The sequence below is a fragment of the Fonsecaea pedrosoi genome (genome assembly GCF_000835455.1).
Source record: "Fonsecaea pedrosoi CBS 271.37 unplaced genomic scaffold supercont1.10, whole genome shotgun sequence".
Lineage (NCBI taxonomy): Eukaryota > Fungi > Ascomycota > Eurotiomycetes > Chaetothyriales > Herpotrichiellaceae > Fonsecaea > Fonsecaea pedrosoi.
Genome location: NW_013550606.1, coordinates 129982 through 143160, shown reverse-complemented (window position 1 = coordinate 143160; position 13179 = coordinate 129982). Strand labels below are relative to the sequence as shown.

The 13179-nt window shown below is 53.0% G+C and overlaps 5 protein-coding genes across 5 annotated transcripts; 3 read left to right on the top strand and 2 right to left on the bottom strand.

Moving 5' to 3' along the window:
- Positions 1–636: 636 nt before the first annotated feature.
- Z517_12518 (uncharacterized protein) lies at positions 637–1365 on the top strand (the record flags this gene model as incomplete). Its single annotated transcript, XM_013422462.1, has 2 exons — positions 637–760; positions 830–1365. 2 exons carry the CDS (start codon positions 637–639, stop codon positions 1363–1365), a joined length of 660 nt encoding a protein of 219 aa, XP_013277916.1.
- Positions 1366–1472: 107 nt separating this feature from the next.
- Positions 1473–2489, bottom strand: Z517_12517 (uncharacterized protein; the record flags this gene model as incomplete). Its single annotated transcript, XM_013422461.1, has 1 exon — positions 1473–2489. The coding sequence occupies one exon, from the start codon at positions 2487–2489 to the stop codon at positions 1473–1475; it is 1017 nt and encodes a 338-aa protein (XP_013277915.1).
- A 467-nt stretch (positions 2490–2956) lies between these two features.
- Z517_12516 (arginine-tRNA ligase) lies at positions 2957–4870 on the top strand (the record flags this gene model as incomplete). The annotated part of the gene is made up of 1 exon (XM_013422460.1): positions 2957–4870. One exon carries the CDS (start codon positions 2957–2959, stop codon positions 4868–4870), a length of 1914 nt encoding a protein of 637 aa, XP_013277914.1.
- A 3048-nt stretch (positions 4871–7918) lies between these two features.
- Z517_12515 (uncharacterized protein) lies at positions 7919–9883 on the top strand (the record flags this gene model as incomplete). The annotated part of the gene is made up of 1 exon (XM_013422459.1): positions 7919–9883. One exon carries the CDS (start codon positions 7919–7921, stop codon positions 9881–9883), a length of 1965 nt encoding a protein of 654 aa, XP_013277913.1.
- A 1644-nt stretch (positions 9884–11527) lies between these two features.
- Z517_12514 (dimethyladenosine transferase) lies at positions 11528–12715 on the bottom strand (the record flags this gene model as incomplete). Its single annotated transcript, XM_013422458.1, has 1 exon — positions 11528–12715. One exon carries the CDS (start codon positions 12713–12715, stop codon positions 11528–11530), a length of 1188 nt encoding a protein of 395 aa, XP_013277912.1.
- Between the last annotated feature and the right edge of the window lie 464 nt (positions 12716–13179).

Genomic DNA, 13179 nt, shown 5'->3' with positions numbered 1-13179 from the left:
GTTCTGGACTTGTGGACTTGGGATTGTTTTTCGGGAGGCCGCTACGGTGAATAGCGAAGGACGTGGGGCTGTTTGGCGTAGCAGACAATGTGGCCTGCGCACGCCTGCGAAGTTGTCCCGGGGCTTCGCTAACTTGCTGCCGCGCCCTGGTTCCTTTTGCCTACATGTGGTGACAAAGTGCGGGGTGTTTCCGATGGTAGACAGAGTTGAATGGATAATATTAATTCCGCATGTCTGACAAGAAACCGGGAAGGCCACGCACGCCACGGTTCCCGCACATGTTGCTCTATGCCTTCTCGGCACTCACGCCCTTCTCCCAATGCTCCTCTCATTTAATATACATCGGATGTAGCCACGAAAAAAAGACACTTCTGTCAGACTGGGCTATTTACCCCCTTCGGCTTCGCACTTTACACTTTCCAGAATTGCGGCAGTCCACTTCGCCGAGCGGCGGAAGAATAGCGAACGTCGTCTTCGGGTCTCTTCGTAGCTCCATCTGGGCGCACAAACACCCGATACACTCCATCTTTGGTCAACTGATCCCGGTGAGAGACTACCCTCAACGGAACCCCCCATCGCCCGCCCAGCAAACCTTTGCCCCTTGCAGACGAACAAGCCCAAACGCAAGCAAGTGCCATGGCTTCAGAGCCCGACAATACCCCGTCCCCGTTTCCTCTGACGGCTGTGGATCGGTCTGTCCTGGCCATGACCGATGACCAATTCCATCCACATACATGGGAAGAGTTGAAACAGATCATTGGTGTGTGCTCCACCGCTCATGGTTCTATGTGATCGACATCCCCGGAATGTTTCTGACTGATTTCGACAGCTGAGCACAACCTCAGCGTCCTGAAAAGGTGGCCATCCGACTTGAAACGCTACATCAAGTGGTCAAGCCAGACAAAGGCTACATATGGCACGGTCCCTAACTTTGTCATGAGGGAACGACTGAAATGGACTCCGTTACCTTCGTCGACGCCGGAAACGGGTCCAAGGTTTGCTGTCAACAACCCTATCCCATTTGCAGACCAGGCAGATTATAAGATTCTGCTTAATGACTGGCCGTATGGATTGGCGCCTGGTATTAGGCACATTATTGTGTGGCTCAAGACCCGGTTAGACTCAGAGCCAACTAGAGGCGACATGACCCCGAAATCCAGACAGCAGGTCGAGGATTTCATTCAGTCTACCTTTGTGGACCGAGTCAAAGGACTGCCCGGTGACCAGGAAAAGGTCATATGGTTCAAGAATTGGACCGAGCTGCAATCCGTGCCGGGAATGGAACATGTCCATGTCTTGTTGAGAGATGTCCCCGAAGATATCATTCGAGAGTGGACAGGCGGTGATCAACCTATAAACAATTAGACTCTGCAACGCAAATAGAGGCGCAAGTCCGGTATGATAGATGATAGATAGATGGGAGGACAGAAGCTTGAACTAGCGTTTCACTCCAGCTTCTTGAAAACTTTTCTTCACCCTGTCTGATCTCGAATTTCGTTCCATATGGCGTCGAGCACCTGAAAGACTGCTGTGACCGCTTTCCCGGTCTCGTCGTCGATGTCCATGAATCCATAACGTTGCTGAATCTTGTCAGGGTGCCAGCGAACCCGCTCCGTCTTGATAGCGCTCGAGAATGGATCAGTCCCCTGCGAGACCTCATGGGCGGCAGTGCCCTTTCTGATGAACCGTTCAATTTCTTCCCGATTCACGTCTTTACGCCTTCCTGACTCGACAGGCCACGCAATTTTGTTGCGGAGGAAGAGCTGCTCGCCAATGTTTTTGCCCTCGCCCCTAGGCCGATATTGAGCAAGATCCTGAAGGTCTGCCCACCGGCGCAAGTAGTCCTCCCATAGACTGTGCCACCGTTTGCGCTCCCTCCGTCTCTCGCCTCGGCGGAGACTGGCCTCGATCTGCGTGTTGAAGATGTGATCATCATGCCGGGACTGCCTCTCGCTCTCTGTTCTATTCTCCTCGTCATGTATTCTTTGTTTCTCCCGTTCTCTTTCTCGCCTCTTCTCCTCCTTTGCCGCTTCTACCCCCTCCCAACTCCTTTCCCACATTTTTCGCCGGACGAATTGCGCGTATTCCTCGTCAGTCATGCGTTCCAACTCCCCAGTCTCTTCATCCTGATAGGTATCCGCATAGTTGTGGATGGGCTGTCCATAGACGCCCTCCCAGAACGCCGCGCCTTCGTCGTCTCCGAGTGCGTCGAACAGCGATTCTCGAAATGCTTGGTCGGGCGACAAATAATTCGACGGGCGTTCTTGTGGAACCGATCCGTGTTTGGCGGGCTCTGACGATCTGTGACGCTTCCTGTGCCTGTGTGAAGAATCGTGATCCTTCCGCCGCTTGTGACCGCGAGAGTTACTGTCGCCGCGATATTCATCCCCCATTCCGGATTTGAAACGGAATCGTTTCGATCGTTCTCTTTCTCGACTATCTTCTGCCTGTGTCGCTGTATATGGCAGGGAATCTGGTGCCTTAGACATGGTTAAGCAACCCCATTTATCATCGCACAGCATGCATTTCGTGGTGTTTGTGTAGGTGATCACAGCCTCACGTGTAAGTTTTATGACGCAGTTGGGAACGTGGAGAGATGAAGGATGAACGACGCAATAAAATTAATCCGAGCCGAACTAGATGCCAAGATATCAAATGAGTGACTCAAATTTTGAAGCGGTTCGGTGGCAGTGGAGAAACATAATTGACTCCCCCTCAAGGGAGGATGTGGTGTTCTCGCCTCTGTCGCAACCCAAAATTTTACAGCTGCTCGAAATTCACATCTATCGAAACCAGAGAGCTCCAGCATATCCGAACACTTTTCAGCTTTCCACAAACTCGTCAAGTTGGCCGATCAAGCACAAAAAGACCAATCTCTGTTGCCGTCTACGCTCTAGCGACTCAACAACGACAACAACAACTGTTTCACAGGCTCACTCCAGCGGCAGAACCCACAATGGCGGGACAACTCAGTGGGAAAGTCTCCTCGCTGACGCTGGAGGAAATGGGGAAGAGCAAGAACCCTATGGACTTTTACCGACAACACATCGCCGAGAAGCTGGCTCCTATAGTCAATCGACCGGCAGCGGAAGTTGTTCCCTTGATCCAATGGACCACGACTCTAGACAAGGGAGATTTCACTCTGGCCGTTCCTGCATTGAAAGTCAAGGGCAAACCGCCGCAAGAACAGGCAAAGGAGATTGTCGAGGCCTTTCCCTCGACAGAAGACACCTTCGTCACCGTATCCCAGGCTGGTCCGTTCGTCCAGTTCTTCGCCAAACCCCAACACCTGATCAACATGACAATCCACGAAATCCTGACTCATAAGAGTGCATACGGCTGTAAGGTCAGCAACGGTCTGAAAGACCCGTCAGACCCTTCAAAGGGCCAAAAGAAGCTCATTGTGGAGTTCTCGTCCCCGAACATCGCCAAGGAATTCCACGCCGGTCACCTTCGGAGTACCATCATAGGTGGGTTTTTGGCAAAACTTTACCAGCGAATGGGTTGGGATGTCTTGAAAATGAATTACCTAGGAGATTGGGGCAAACAATACGGCCTCCTGGCCAACGGCTTCAAGCGATTTGGTAGCCAGGAGGAATTAGACAAGAACTCGATTGCGCACTTGTTTCATGTCTACGTCGAAATAAACAAGATAAAACTAGCCCAGGACGAGCCAATTAATGAGTTGAAGAAGGAGATCAAGGAGAAAAAAGACAAGGGAGAAGACGTGTCGGCCCTGGAAGCAAAACTTGCACCTCTCGTGGAAGAAAGCGAAGACGAAAAGGCCCGAAAATACTTCAAGAGCATGGAAGAAGGGGACCCCGAGGCTTTGGCACTATGGCAGAAGTTCCGGGACATGAGCATCAAGAAGTACCAGAGCACGTACGCCCGGTTGAACATTGAATTTGATGTGTATTCTGGTGAGTCGCAGGTCAAGGCCGAGACAATCAAGCGGGTCCTGGATAGTCTGCTCGCACAGGGCATCGCAGAGTATTCTGACGGCGCAATCCTGATTGATTTCGCCAAACATGGCGCCAAGAAGCTCAACAAGGCGATAATCGTGCGAAAGGACGGCACAGCCCTGTACCTTACCCGAGACCTGGCCGCGATTTTGGAGCGATATGACGAGTACCACTTTGACAAGATGATTTACGTGGTCGCGGACCAGCAGAACGAGCATCTTGCACAACTGTTCAAGACTACCGAGATCAGCGGACATAAGGAAGTCGCAGAGAAATGCGAGCATATCTCCTTCGGCATGGTCAAGGGCATGAGTACCCGAAAAGGGACAGTCAAGTTCCTCGACGATATCATTCAAACGGTCAAGGACACTATGCTGGAGGTCATGAAGAAGAATGATGACAAATATGCCCAGCTGGATAACCCAGACGCAGTTGCCGATGTGCTAGCCATTACTGCTATTATGGTGCAGGACTTGTCAGGCAAGGTTCGGAATGGTTATGAATTCAACATCAACCAGATGACGGCGTTCGAGGGCGATACAGGTCCGTACTTGCAGTATGCGCACGCGCGACTTTGCTCGATTGAGCGAAAAGCCAATGCGGACCTCAGTGCTTTGGGCTCTGCAGACCTGTCCTTGCTGAAAGAACCCCACGCCGTCAACCTGGCTCGTTCGCTGGCACAGTACCCAGATGTGGTGCTCAATACGCTCAAGACTCGAGAACCAGCAACTGTCCTCACTTATCTGTTCAAGATGGCGCATGCGCTCAGCTCAAGCTATGACCACCTGCAAGTGGTTGGCAGCGAACCTGAGCTGCAGAAGGCTCGGTTGGCACTGTACGAGGCTGCCCGACAGGTGCTATGGAATGGCATGACTCTCCTGGGTTTGAGCCCGGTGGAGAGGATGTAAGATGGAGTGACACGCAAGGACAGACGATCAAAAGTTCCGTGAGTGAACGGGTGTTCGGACAGGGGTGGTCCTCGGGCATCTCGGCGGGAGAATCCGGGCTGGCATTACTGAAGCTGGATCGAAGGATTTCGACCGTCTTCTTCCACCAGCATCAAGTTCGGCTGTTGAGTTCATGCAACAAGACAACTGCAAGCAGGGGTGGCCGGTTGACCGGGGGAGTTCAGACAAGGGGTCGAGGCTGATAAGGATCTTAGAGCGGCTGCAGCCACTTAGCCTGGCGAGGCCGCATTTCTGGCGTCCGGGGGATTCGCACCGCGATGTACTAGTAGGTAGACTTGTTGATGAGGATGGTGCTATCCTACTCCCTTTTCAAGGCTGAACTGAAGGAGGGGTGCATTCGAACGTAGACAATGTTGGGTTTAGTCAGGGCAAAGTCTGGCAGCCAGCGTCACAGTGCGTTGGGCAGACACACCTATCCTGTCCCCTGCTCACCTCGTCGCCACCATTCTGTAGCTCCACTCCGTCCCTCTCTGGAGGGGTAAAGCCGTTTCTCCTCTTCTGGTATCGGATCGAAGATGAAGGAGGAATCCGACAGCAGCGATTCACTGCTCGCCGCGAGTGATTCAGGCTGATAACAATGGGTAGTTCTCGTCATGAAACACGTCCCCCGACTTGAGGACAGGTGTTCTCGATTTCTGTGCCCTAATAGGTCGAGTTATGAGAGAGTTGCAGGCAGAAGAGTTCAATGGATGCTCGGATGGAGGGGTAAAAGCAGTGTTTGATAGAGAGAGGGGTCGAGAATGGGCGGCAGCGAGCAGCCTGAGGCACGCGCACAGGAGCATTCGAGCATCAACACCATCATCTAGTGGACAGCATCCACAATGCCCTAGCACGAGTGTCAGCATCAGCATCAGCTGCGAATCTCTTCACGAGCAACAACTGCGTGTAGGCTCCCCGCGTTTTCTCCTGGCCACCAACAGGCAGCTGTGCCACAGGCCATTCCAGGGTGTTGTATCACAATGCCATCCCCCTCTGAGAATACCCCCCATGCTCCGGCCTGACACTTGGAAGCTGGTGGCAGGCTCGAAGAAACCCAGGCAGATACGCCATGGATCCGTGGGCTGCATATGCAGTCGTGGGCCTGCTGTTGATTTGATTTGGCTATCCCGAACCTCTTCTGGAGAGGGGGGTGGAGGTTCTCTTTGGCTGAGGGTTCATGGGCTGTGAACTGGAGTTTGGTCGACACCTCCCCGTCGTTGATGTTATCATCGACAAGAGTTCCCTGGCGGGAGCGTGGAGTGTAAGCGAAGCGAGTTTGCTGGAGGCAACAAGGGTGGGATGAACGGAGGACAGGAGTGGCAGAGTGGCAGACAGTGGCAATGACCATCCATCGAGTGGATATCGAGTGTGCGGTTGTAGCCTGCAACTAGCAAGCGACTTGTTCGATTTCTGCTGTTGTGGGAGACGCCCTCGACGTTCGATGTGCTGAATGGCTCTCAGGCTGACCGGGATGTGGAGGTTGGGCAGCTCATTGGGCTCCATCTTCCATTCACAAGGCAGAAATCCTCACGACAACGCGCATCACGCAACTAAAAGGGCTGCCGCTTACACCGGCTGGTGGTGAAGGGTTTGAGGAAATCCTCAACGCAGGTCGGCGGATGCGCCCAAGGGTCATGACACCCTTTGGCTCTTCTCTCAAGACCAGTCTCTATTCGTCTTGCCGCGCCATTTTTTTCTCTTTTCCCTCTCTCGAGAAAGGGACCCTGGCTCTGGCCAAAGTGGCTGTCTGGGAAAAAAAAAGAATCAAAAATTCAAACCAAGCGTGTCCCCCCGAGTCTTGTTCGTCATTCCGCAGCTGGTCACCAGTCATTCCTACACCCATCCACCATCCCACCTTAGTTGCCTGGTTTTTTTGGCACACCTCGTCCTCTGCTTCTCCCTCTGGCTCTCCTCTCGGTCTCTCAATTACTCACCCTTCCTACACGTACAGACACGTACACCCTCTTTAACATCCTCCGGCTGCCCCTCGCTCCTCCGCGTTGTCTGCCTAGAGCCACGCGTAGTGGGGTTGACACAAGAATGACTCCCTTGCAGAAGAATATCCCCAGCAGCAAAAAGCGCCATTAACTCCTCCGTCTCCTCCCTCTCTTCATTAGAATCCTGTCGAGCATCAGTGGCAAGCTCTATTGTGCGAAATCTCTGTGAGCTGTGGCTGATCTCTGCAGCCGGCCTTTCCATTGACAGGCGCGCATATTGGCCCGGCAAATCATCATCGCACACGACTACTACCCTCATCCGAGATCGTCGTCAAGGCGACGGAAAACCCTGTGCCCGTTGTCCCCTCCTCTCACGCAGGCAACGGTGTTCTGTGCGACCGGAATCCTGCATTTGCCATCTCCCAAAGTCATTGTTACGACACTCGGAGGTGGAACAGAACCTGAGGCAACCTGTAACCTGCGGCTCAAGGGCGACGTTGAGCGCAAAATACTACAAGGCGATTGAGACGGAGAATACAACTGATCCCGAAATGGACCCACAAGCACACGAACTGGACTGAAATTATTTGCCATCACCAAAAATCAACAGTTGGAAGCGATTAGGTCGGAGGGCCATTCATCTACAAGTACAAGTCTTTCCGTGGGGGCAGACAATAATAACACGACTGCTATTTCAGCAAACAAAGCCCCCCGGGACGCCACGAGCCGCGGCCACTGGATCAACCCCTCGGAGAGGACATCAGCGCATCTTTTCGGTGAATTTGCCAGCCTGTGGCCGCCCCGCGACACCGAGCAGCCTTACGGGCCGGGCCCCCTGCAAAATAAGTACCTTGCCGTGGGTTTTTAGCGGATCATCTGTTGGTCGGGGCCCCTGTCACTCCACTTCCCAAGCCGACACGACCACCACCCACCCCCCAAACCGAGTTTCCACTTTCCACCGCCTCTATCACAAAACCCTCACTGCTCGTTCACGTCCACGCATACACCGGTACGCTCAACAGTAACCAACAACATTCGTTAACTTGCTCAGGGGCATATCGCCGCCGCTTCCATGCATGAATCTGACCGTCATCGTCCCCGAGCGGCCACTTGCGAAGACTGGGACGAGGTCACCCAGTCAGCTCTTCCAGGCTCTCAAACCAGTGCCAATGTCTCCGCCAGACGCTCTCAGCAAGATATTGGTCTCCGCCAGCGGGAGAAGAATGAATATAGTGCCGATGGTGGCGACTCGGGCTATGTTAGCCGGGCTGGCACTGTAGCTGGGGAATCCACCTCGAGTCGACGTAAAATTCCAGATCTGAAGCTCGATACCGCAGGAATCCGTGAAAGAGAGCGCAAGCCTTACCTCGTCTCTCAAAACAGTCACTCTCAACCTACAAGTCGCCGCCAATCGTCCTCCCATCTGAACGAATCTTCGTCGGAGACGAGATCGTTTAAAGCCAAGCATGACACGCATGAGCGAGGCCCCAGCGGAAACCACGACTACTATGGCAAGCACACCGACGCAAAACAAGACCCCTCGCGGGCCTCCAAAGCCACTGTGCCACCGCCCTCTGCAGTGGGAGTCAAAACATTGGTGGTGAAAGGCACAAAAGATGACCATGCGGTGCCTGTAAAAGCCCGAAGATCCTCATCGAACCAGCAATCGAGACCGATAAGCATGTTTGCCAATGCTCCTATCCCGCTACAGTACGTCAATCATGCAATGTATGGGCCTCCAGCCGTTGCGACATCAGGCTATGCAACCCCTGTCACACCAAACGTACCCTATAGTCCAATGCCGTACTCATATGTCGTTCCCGCACCGTTGCCGACACCGTCGTATACTGTTTACCAGCCTTTTCCCTCGTACTTCGACCAACCGGCCATCCCTGAGCCACGTTCGGCGAGGCCAAGCAGACATCCCAGCCCGGTCCGACGGTCCAGCGTCTATGGCGAACCTGTTATTCGACAAGGTCACCCCGATTCCGCTATCATGACTCTCGAACGAACACCTCCAAAGGAGATTCGCCCACTGCCCTCATCTCAAAAATCTACCCGCAATCTCGAAGATGATGATCGGGCAATCATGCCACCACCTCCACGGCCACCCCAACCTGAAGTTGTCTTGACACGTCGCCCCAGCAACCGAAGGGCGAAAACCTATCATCCGCAGGAGCCACAACTTCGCGAAAGAGTTGTGTATGAGCCAGAGCGGTACGATAGCGACGACGACCATGAATACAGACCATCTCGACCTCCTCCTTCAGCATTTCGTGAGCGCAGAGAATCTTCTTCTCGCCCACCCTCGTCGTACCGCCCTCCTGGACTTCCGGAGGCACGCGATCGGCCATTGCCCAGGAAATCTGTTTCTTATTCAGCCGGAACGACCGTTACAAAAGTTGCAACCTCGGCTCCTCGCCCCGTTCCTCGCCGTATGGCTGTCCCTTTGGAAGACAAGGAAGCCGAGATCGAAGAATACCAGTCGAGGCGGAACAAGACCTCAAATGAACTAACCGCTGAAGCTCTTCGTGACTTGGACCAGCGCAACTCAAGTTCGAGATCTGAAACAGGAAGCAATTTCAGTCGGCAGTCGTCCTCCAAAGATTCCTCTGGTCGGGGAAGGAGTCAGACTAGCGGCACAAAAACTAGTATCACTCTTCCCGGCGGCTTGAACATGACGATTCCTCCTGATTATATCAACAAAGACGGACGACCTCTTAGCATCAGTATCGGAGGGCTCGTCCTGTCAGTGGGTGCCGAAGGCAAAGAGAATGAGCGACCCAAGGAGCAAAAGAGGATCGAACGCGCACCGAGCGTTACGAGTCGAAATTCCAAAAAGAGTGTGTCCAGCAGTGTCATCTCGGCTCGAGAAAGAGATCGAGAGGTGTCCACGTCCAGGCGGCCTTCTTATCTGGAAGAACGTGGTCCAAGTCTAAGATCAAGTCGCCAGCCTAGTCGAGCACCCAGCATGAATCGGCGTAGCCAGGACTATTCTGCTCGCCAAAGTGTCGACTACAGCTACCTCGATCTATGAAATTTTCTACCTCATGTACCATGTCTTTGGGTCAAGCTTTGAGCGGAGTTGGTTCTTCGTCCATATTCCTTTTCACTTCGGGTTGGCCATTCTCACGTGTCTTTTTTCTCCAAGCGTTCGGGTTGTTCAATTTCGATGGCGGGGGGGCTCTTGATCCCCTGAATCTCTTAGTTGTTTTCTTCAAGCATGCTGTGCTTCTTAACAGGCCGGCCATGCCTTGACCGCTGCCGCTGCTTTTCTGCTGGTTGGGGATAATTACCGACCTTTCTTGTGTTGAAAAAAGCAGACCTCAAAAAAAGGCGAACACAAAAGTTGTTTGATACCCTCGGTCACGCTTTGTGTGCGTTTACGACTCAAAAGCGAGAACATGGCAGGATTTCTGTTTCCATCTGCTTGTCCGAAGAGCGATGGGCATCGTGGCACTCGGATGCCACATGAAAAGCAGCGAGCGGCCCTTTTTCTTCGGGATGATGTGTTTACACAGTGTTCTGACTTTGACTTTCCTTCTGTTTGAAGAACTCTCCTGTGTCTTTTCGACGAGTCTGGTCTTTCGGGGTTGATCTGGCTGGCCATGTCAACCTAGAATTCTGGTGGTTGGAAGATCTGCGAAAGGATGCCAATGAGGCACCCTCACAAACTTGTCGGAATTGGGTTTGAAGATAGACCCAAAGGTCGAATTGTGCGCTTTTCCAACTTTTCGGCGACGATGTGATGAATATATACGATCGAATGATGTGAATGAATTGGCACGGCGTCGGAATGATATCGAATCGATGTGGCCTGGGCCCGACTTCTGAGCACGACTACAAACTGTCCTCGTGCATTCTGGATGTCCCAATACAAGCAGGGGCACCCTTAGGTATCCTCGAAGGATATAGACGATTTTACGGGGGGTTGGGCTCTGGTTGAGCAACCACCAATCCCCGAGTAGACCATACGTCGCCGCGCAGATAGCAAAGAACAATAATAACAGAGCGAAAACAATGACCGACTCAAGAGATAGCATGTGAATACTTGTGATATGTTTCAGCCTCTTTTCATTTACTCATTTTTCCTTCTAGCTTGGGGTATCTCTCTCATCAAGTCGGGCAGTTTCGTCAGTCGTTAACTAGAGGTGGCCGGGGAGGCCTGGTGGCATACATACCCACCATATCTCTTGCCTATGACAGGGAGAACCAGGCATATAATCGGTCTGTCCACGCCATCCATACACAAATCTACCAAGATATGCACTTTTTCCTTCTTGCAGACAGCCCCGTCTATCCACCGTCCTCTTCCTCGGGTACTTTGTCCTATGAGGTAGGCACTAGACTCGTGCCATATTCTATTTCGTGCCGGGATACCTTTGCCCTCGCATCGTCCGTCGATGATGTGTGGTGCGTATCTGTTGGTGCCAGCAAACGACGCTGTCGTATGGAATGTAGGGACAGAGATAAAACCGAGGGGGGTGACCATTTGTTGCGGCGTTGACAAGTCCTGCCGGTAGACAAGTTCTAAACCTTTGGTTCGAGGTCTCTCTCAACCTCCTTTTGTCGGGGTCGGAGCCCTCTTGGTCTGTTCGGGCAAGGAATGCGCGCTTATTGTGTCGTCGGCGGAACTCAAAAGCTCACACTGCAGAGTGCGTACCTTTGTGCTGCCTCTCATCTACTCGCCGTGCTTGATTCCCAGGAAGTGGATGCCCTCCAGGTTGAAATGGTACAACAGCTTCAAAAAGTCGGCTTCGTCGCACATGCGCGCCCGCTTGTCCGCCAGAGCGGTCTTGTCTTCGAGGACGGAGCGGACTTTCTCCCGGACGAGGTGGAAGACTTTGTCGCGCTTCTTGCGCGAGACGGAGCGCTCCGTGGGTTGGTTATGTCGCGCTTTGCTGGACTGCTCTTTCAGCAGGCTGGGGAGGCTGTCTTCGTCTTGGTCGTCGACGTCCATGAAGCCGGACCATTCCTCTTCCTCGTCCCCTTCACCGTGGGGGCCGTCTTGAATGTTCTCGACCTCCATCAGCATCGCGTCGTCGGCAGGTCCTTCTTCGAGTGGTATGTCGTTCTGCGCACACCACGTGCGGTAGCTCTGCTCCAGGATGCTCAAAACGCTACTTGTCCCCAAAAAGTTGGCCCGCAGCGTCTTATTCTTCCGCACAAAACATACCCTCAGAAGCCCGTCCCACTCCTCATAACTGATGTTCGGTCGCGGTACTTTCGGGACCAATCTCACAACGCTGGATTCGACCTGCGGAGGCGGCTTGAAGTTGTTCTTGCCGACTTTCATGATATGATCTATTTTGGCCCACATTTGCGCATTGACACTGAGTCGCGAGTACAACTTGTCGCCGGGTTTGGCGAAGAGGCGCATGGCGAACTCGCGCTGGAACATCAATATGCACACCCTGGGCGCGGGGGTTGTGGCCAGAAGTTTGAATACCAAAGGCGAGGAGATTTGGTAGGGAGTATTGGAGATGCAGACATCGAAGTAGGGCAGTTCTGTCTTGATCACGTCCCCCAGGAGCACATCGAGTCTCTTCTGTTGAGGGGTGCCCTGGACTCGTTTGGTGACTTCGGCAGCCATGCGCGGATCCAATTCCACCGCGACACATTTTTTGGCCTTCTCCAGGATCTTGACCGTGAGATTTCCGCTGCCAGGGCCGACTTCCAACACAATGTCGGATTGTTTGAGGTCCGCCTTGTCAACTATTGCTTGGGCAACGCCAGGATTCTTGAGGACGTGCTGACCAATGTCCGTGTTCATTTTGAAGATCGCGTTCGTGGCGGCCGAGGACTTGGAGTAGGGCGATGAGGAGGAGGAGGATGCGCCGGAGCGCCGCTTGACATTGACCTTTGGCATGTTGGGCGAAGATAATGCCGGAGTCTCTTAAGAAACAGACTCCGGCAAGGGAAATGAGAATAACAGCCTCGCAAGGGCTGGAGGGCGGGGTGAGATTCCGTCGTGTACGAGGCGGCACTGGGTAGATATTTTGAAGTTGCAGGCTTGCCGGTGACTTTTTTTTTTCAGTGGAAACTTTACCACTAAGCGACCTAGGCCGCATTTTAAAACACTTAGCACCCACTTAGTAGTGTTAGACTACCCTGGCAGCCTGGCTACGTACGAGGTACTCGGTACTTGGTACCGAGCACAGTACCTCCGAAGTCCCCACTGCACGTTTTGTAATTATCGGTTATGTAGAATACGTAGATTTAGGGCGACTTTCATACTCACTATTACTAGCGCTTTCAGCTACGATTTGACAGTGGTATTTTTTGACTGCTCCGTAAAACCTCTTCTGACTCTCCAGAGAAGCCGTTTTGTAT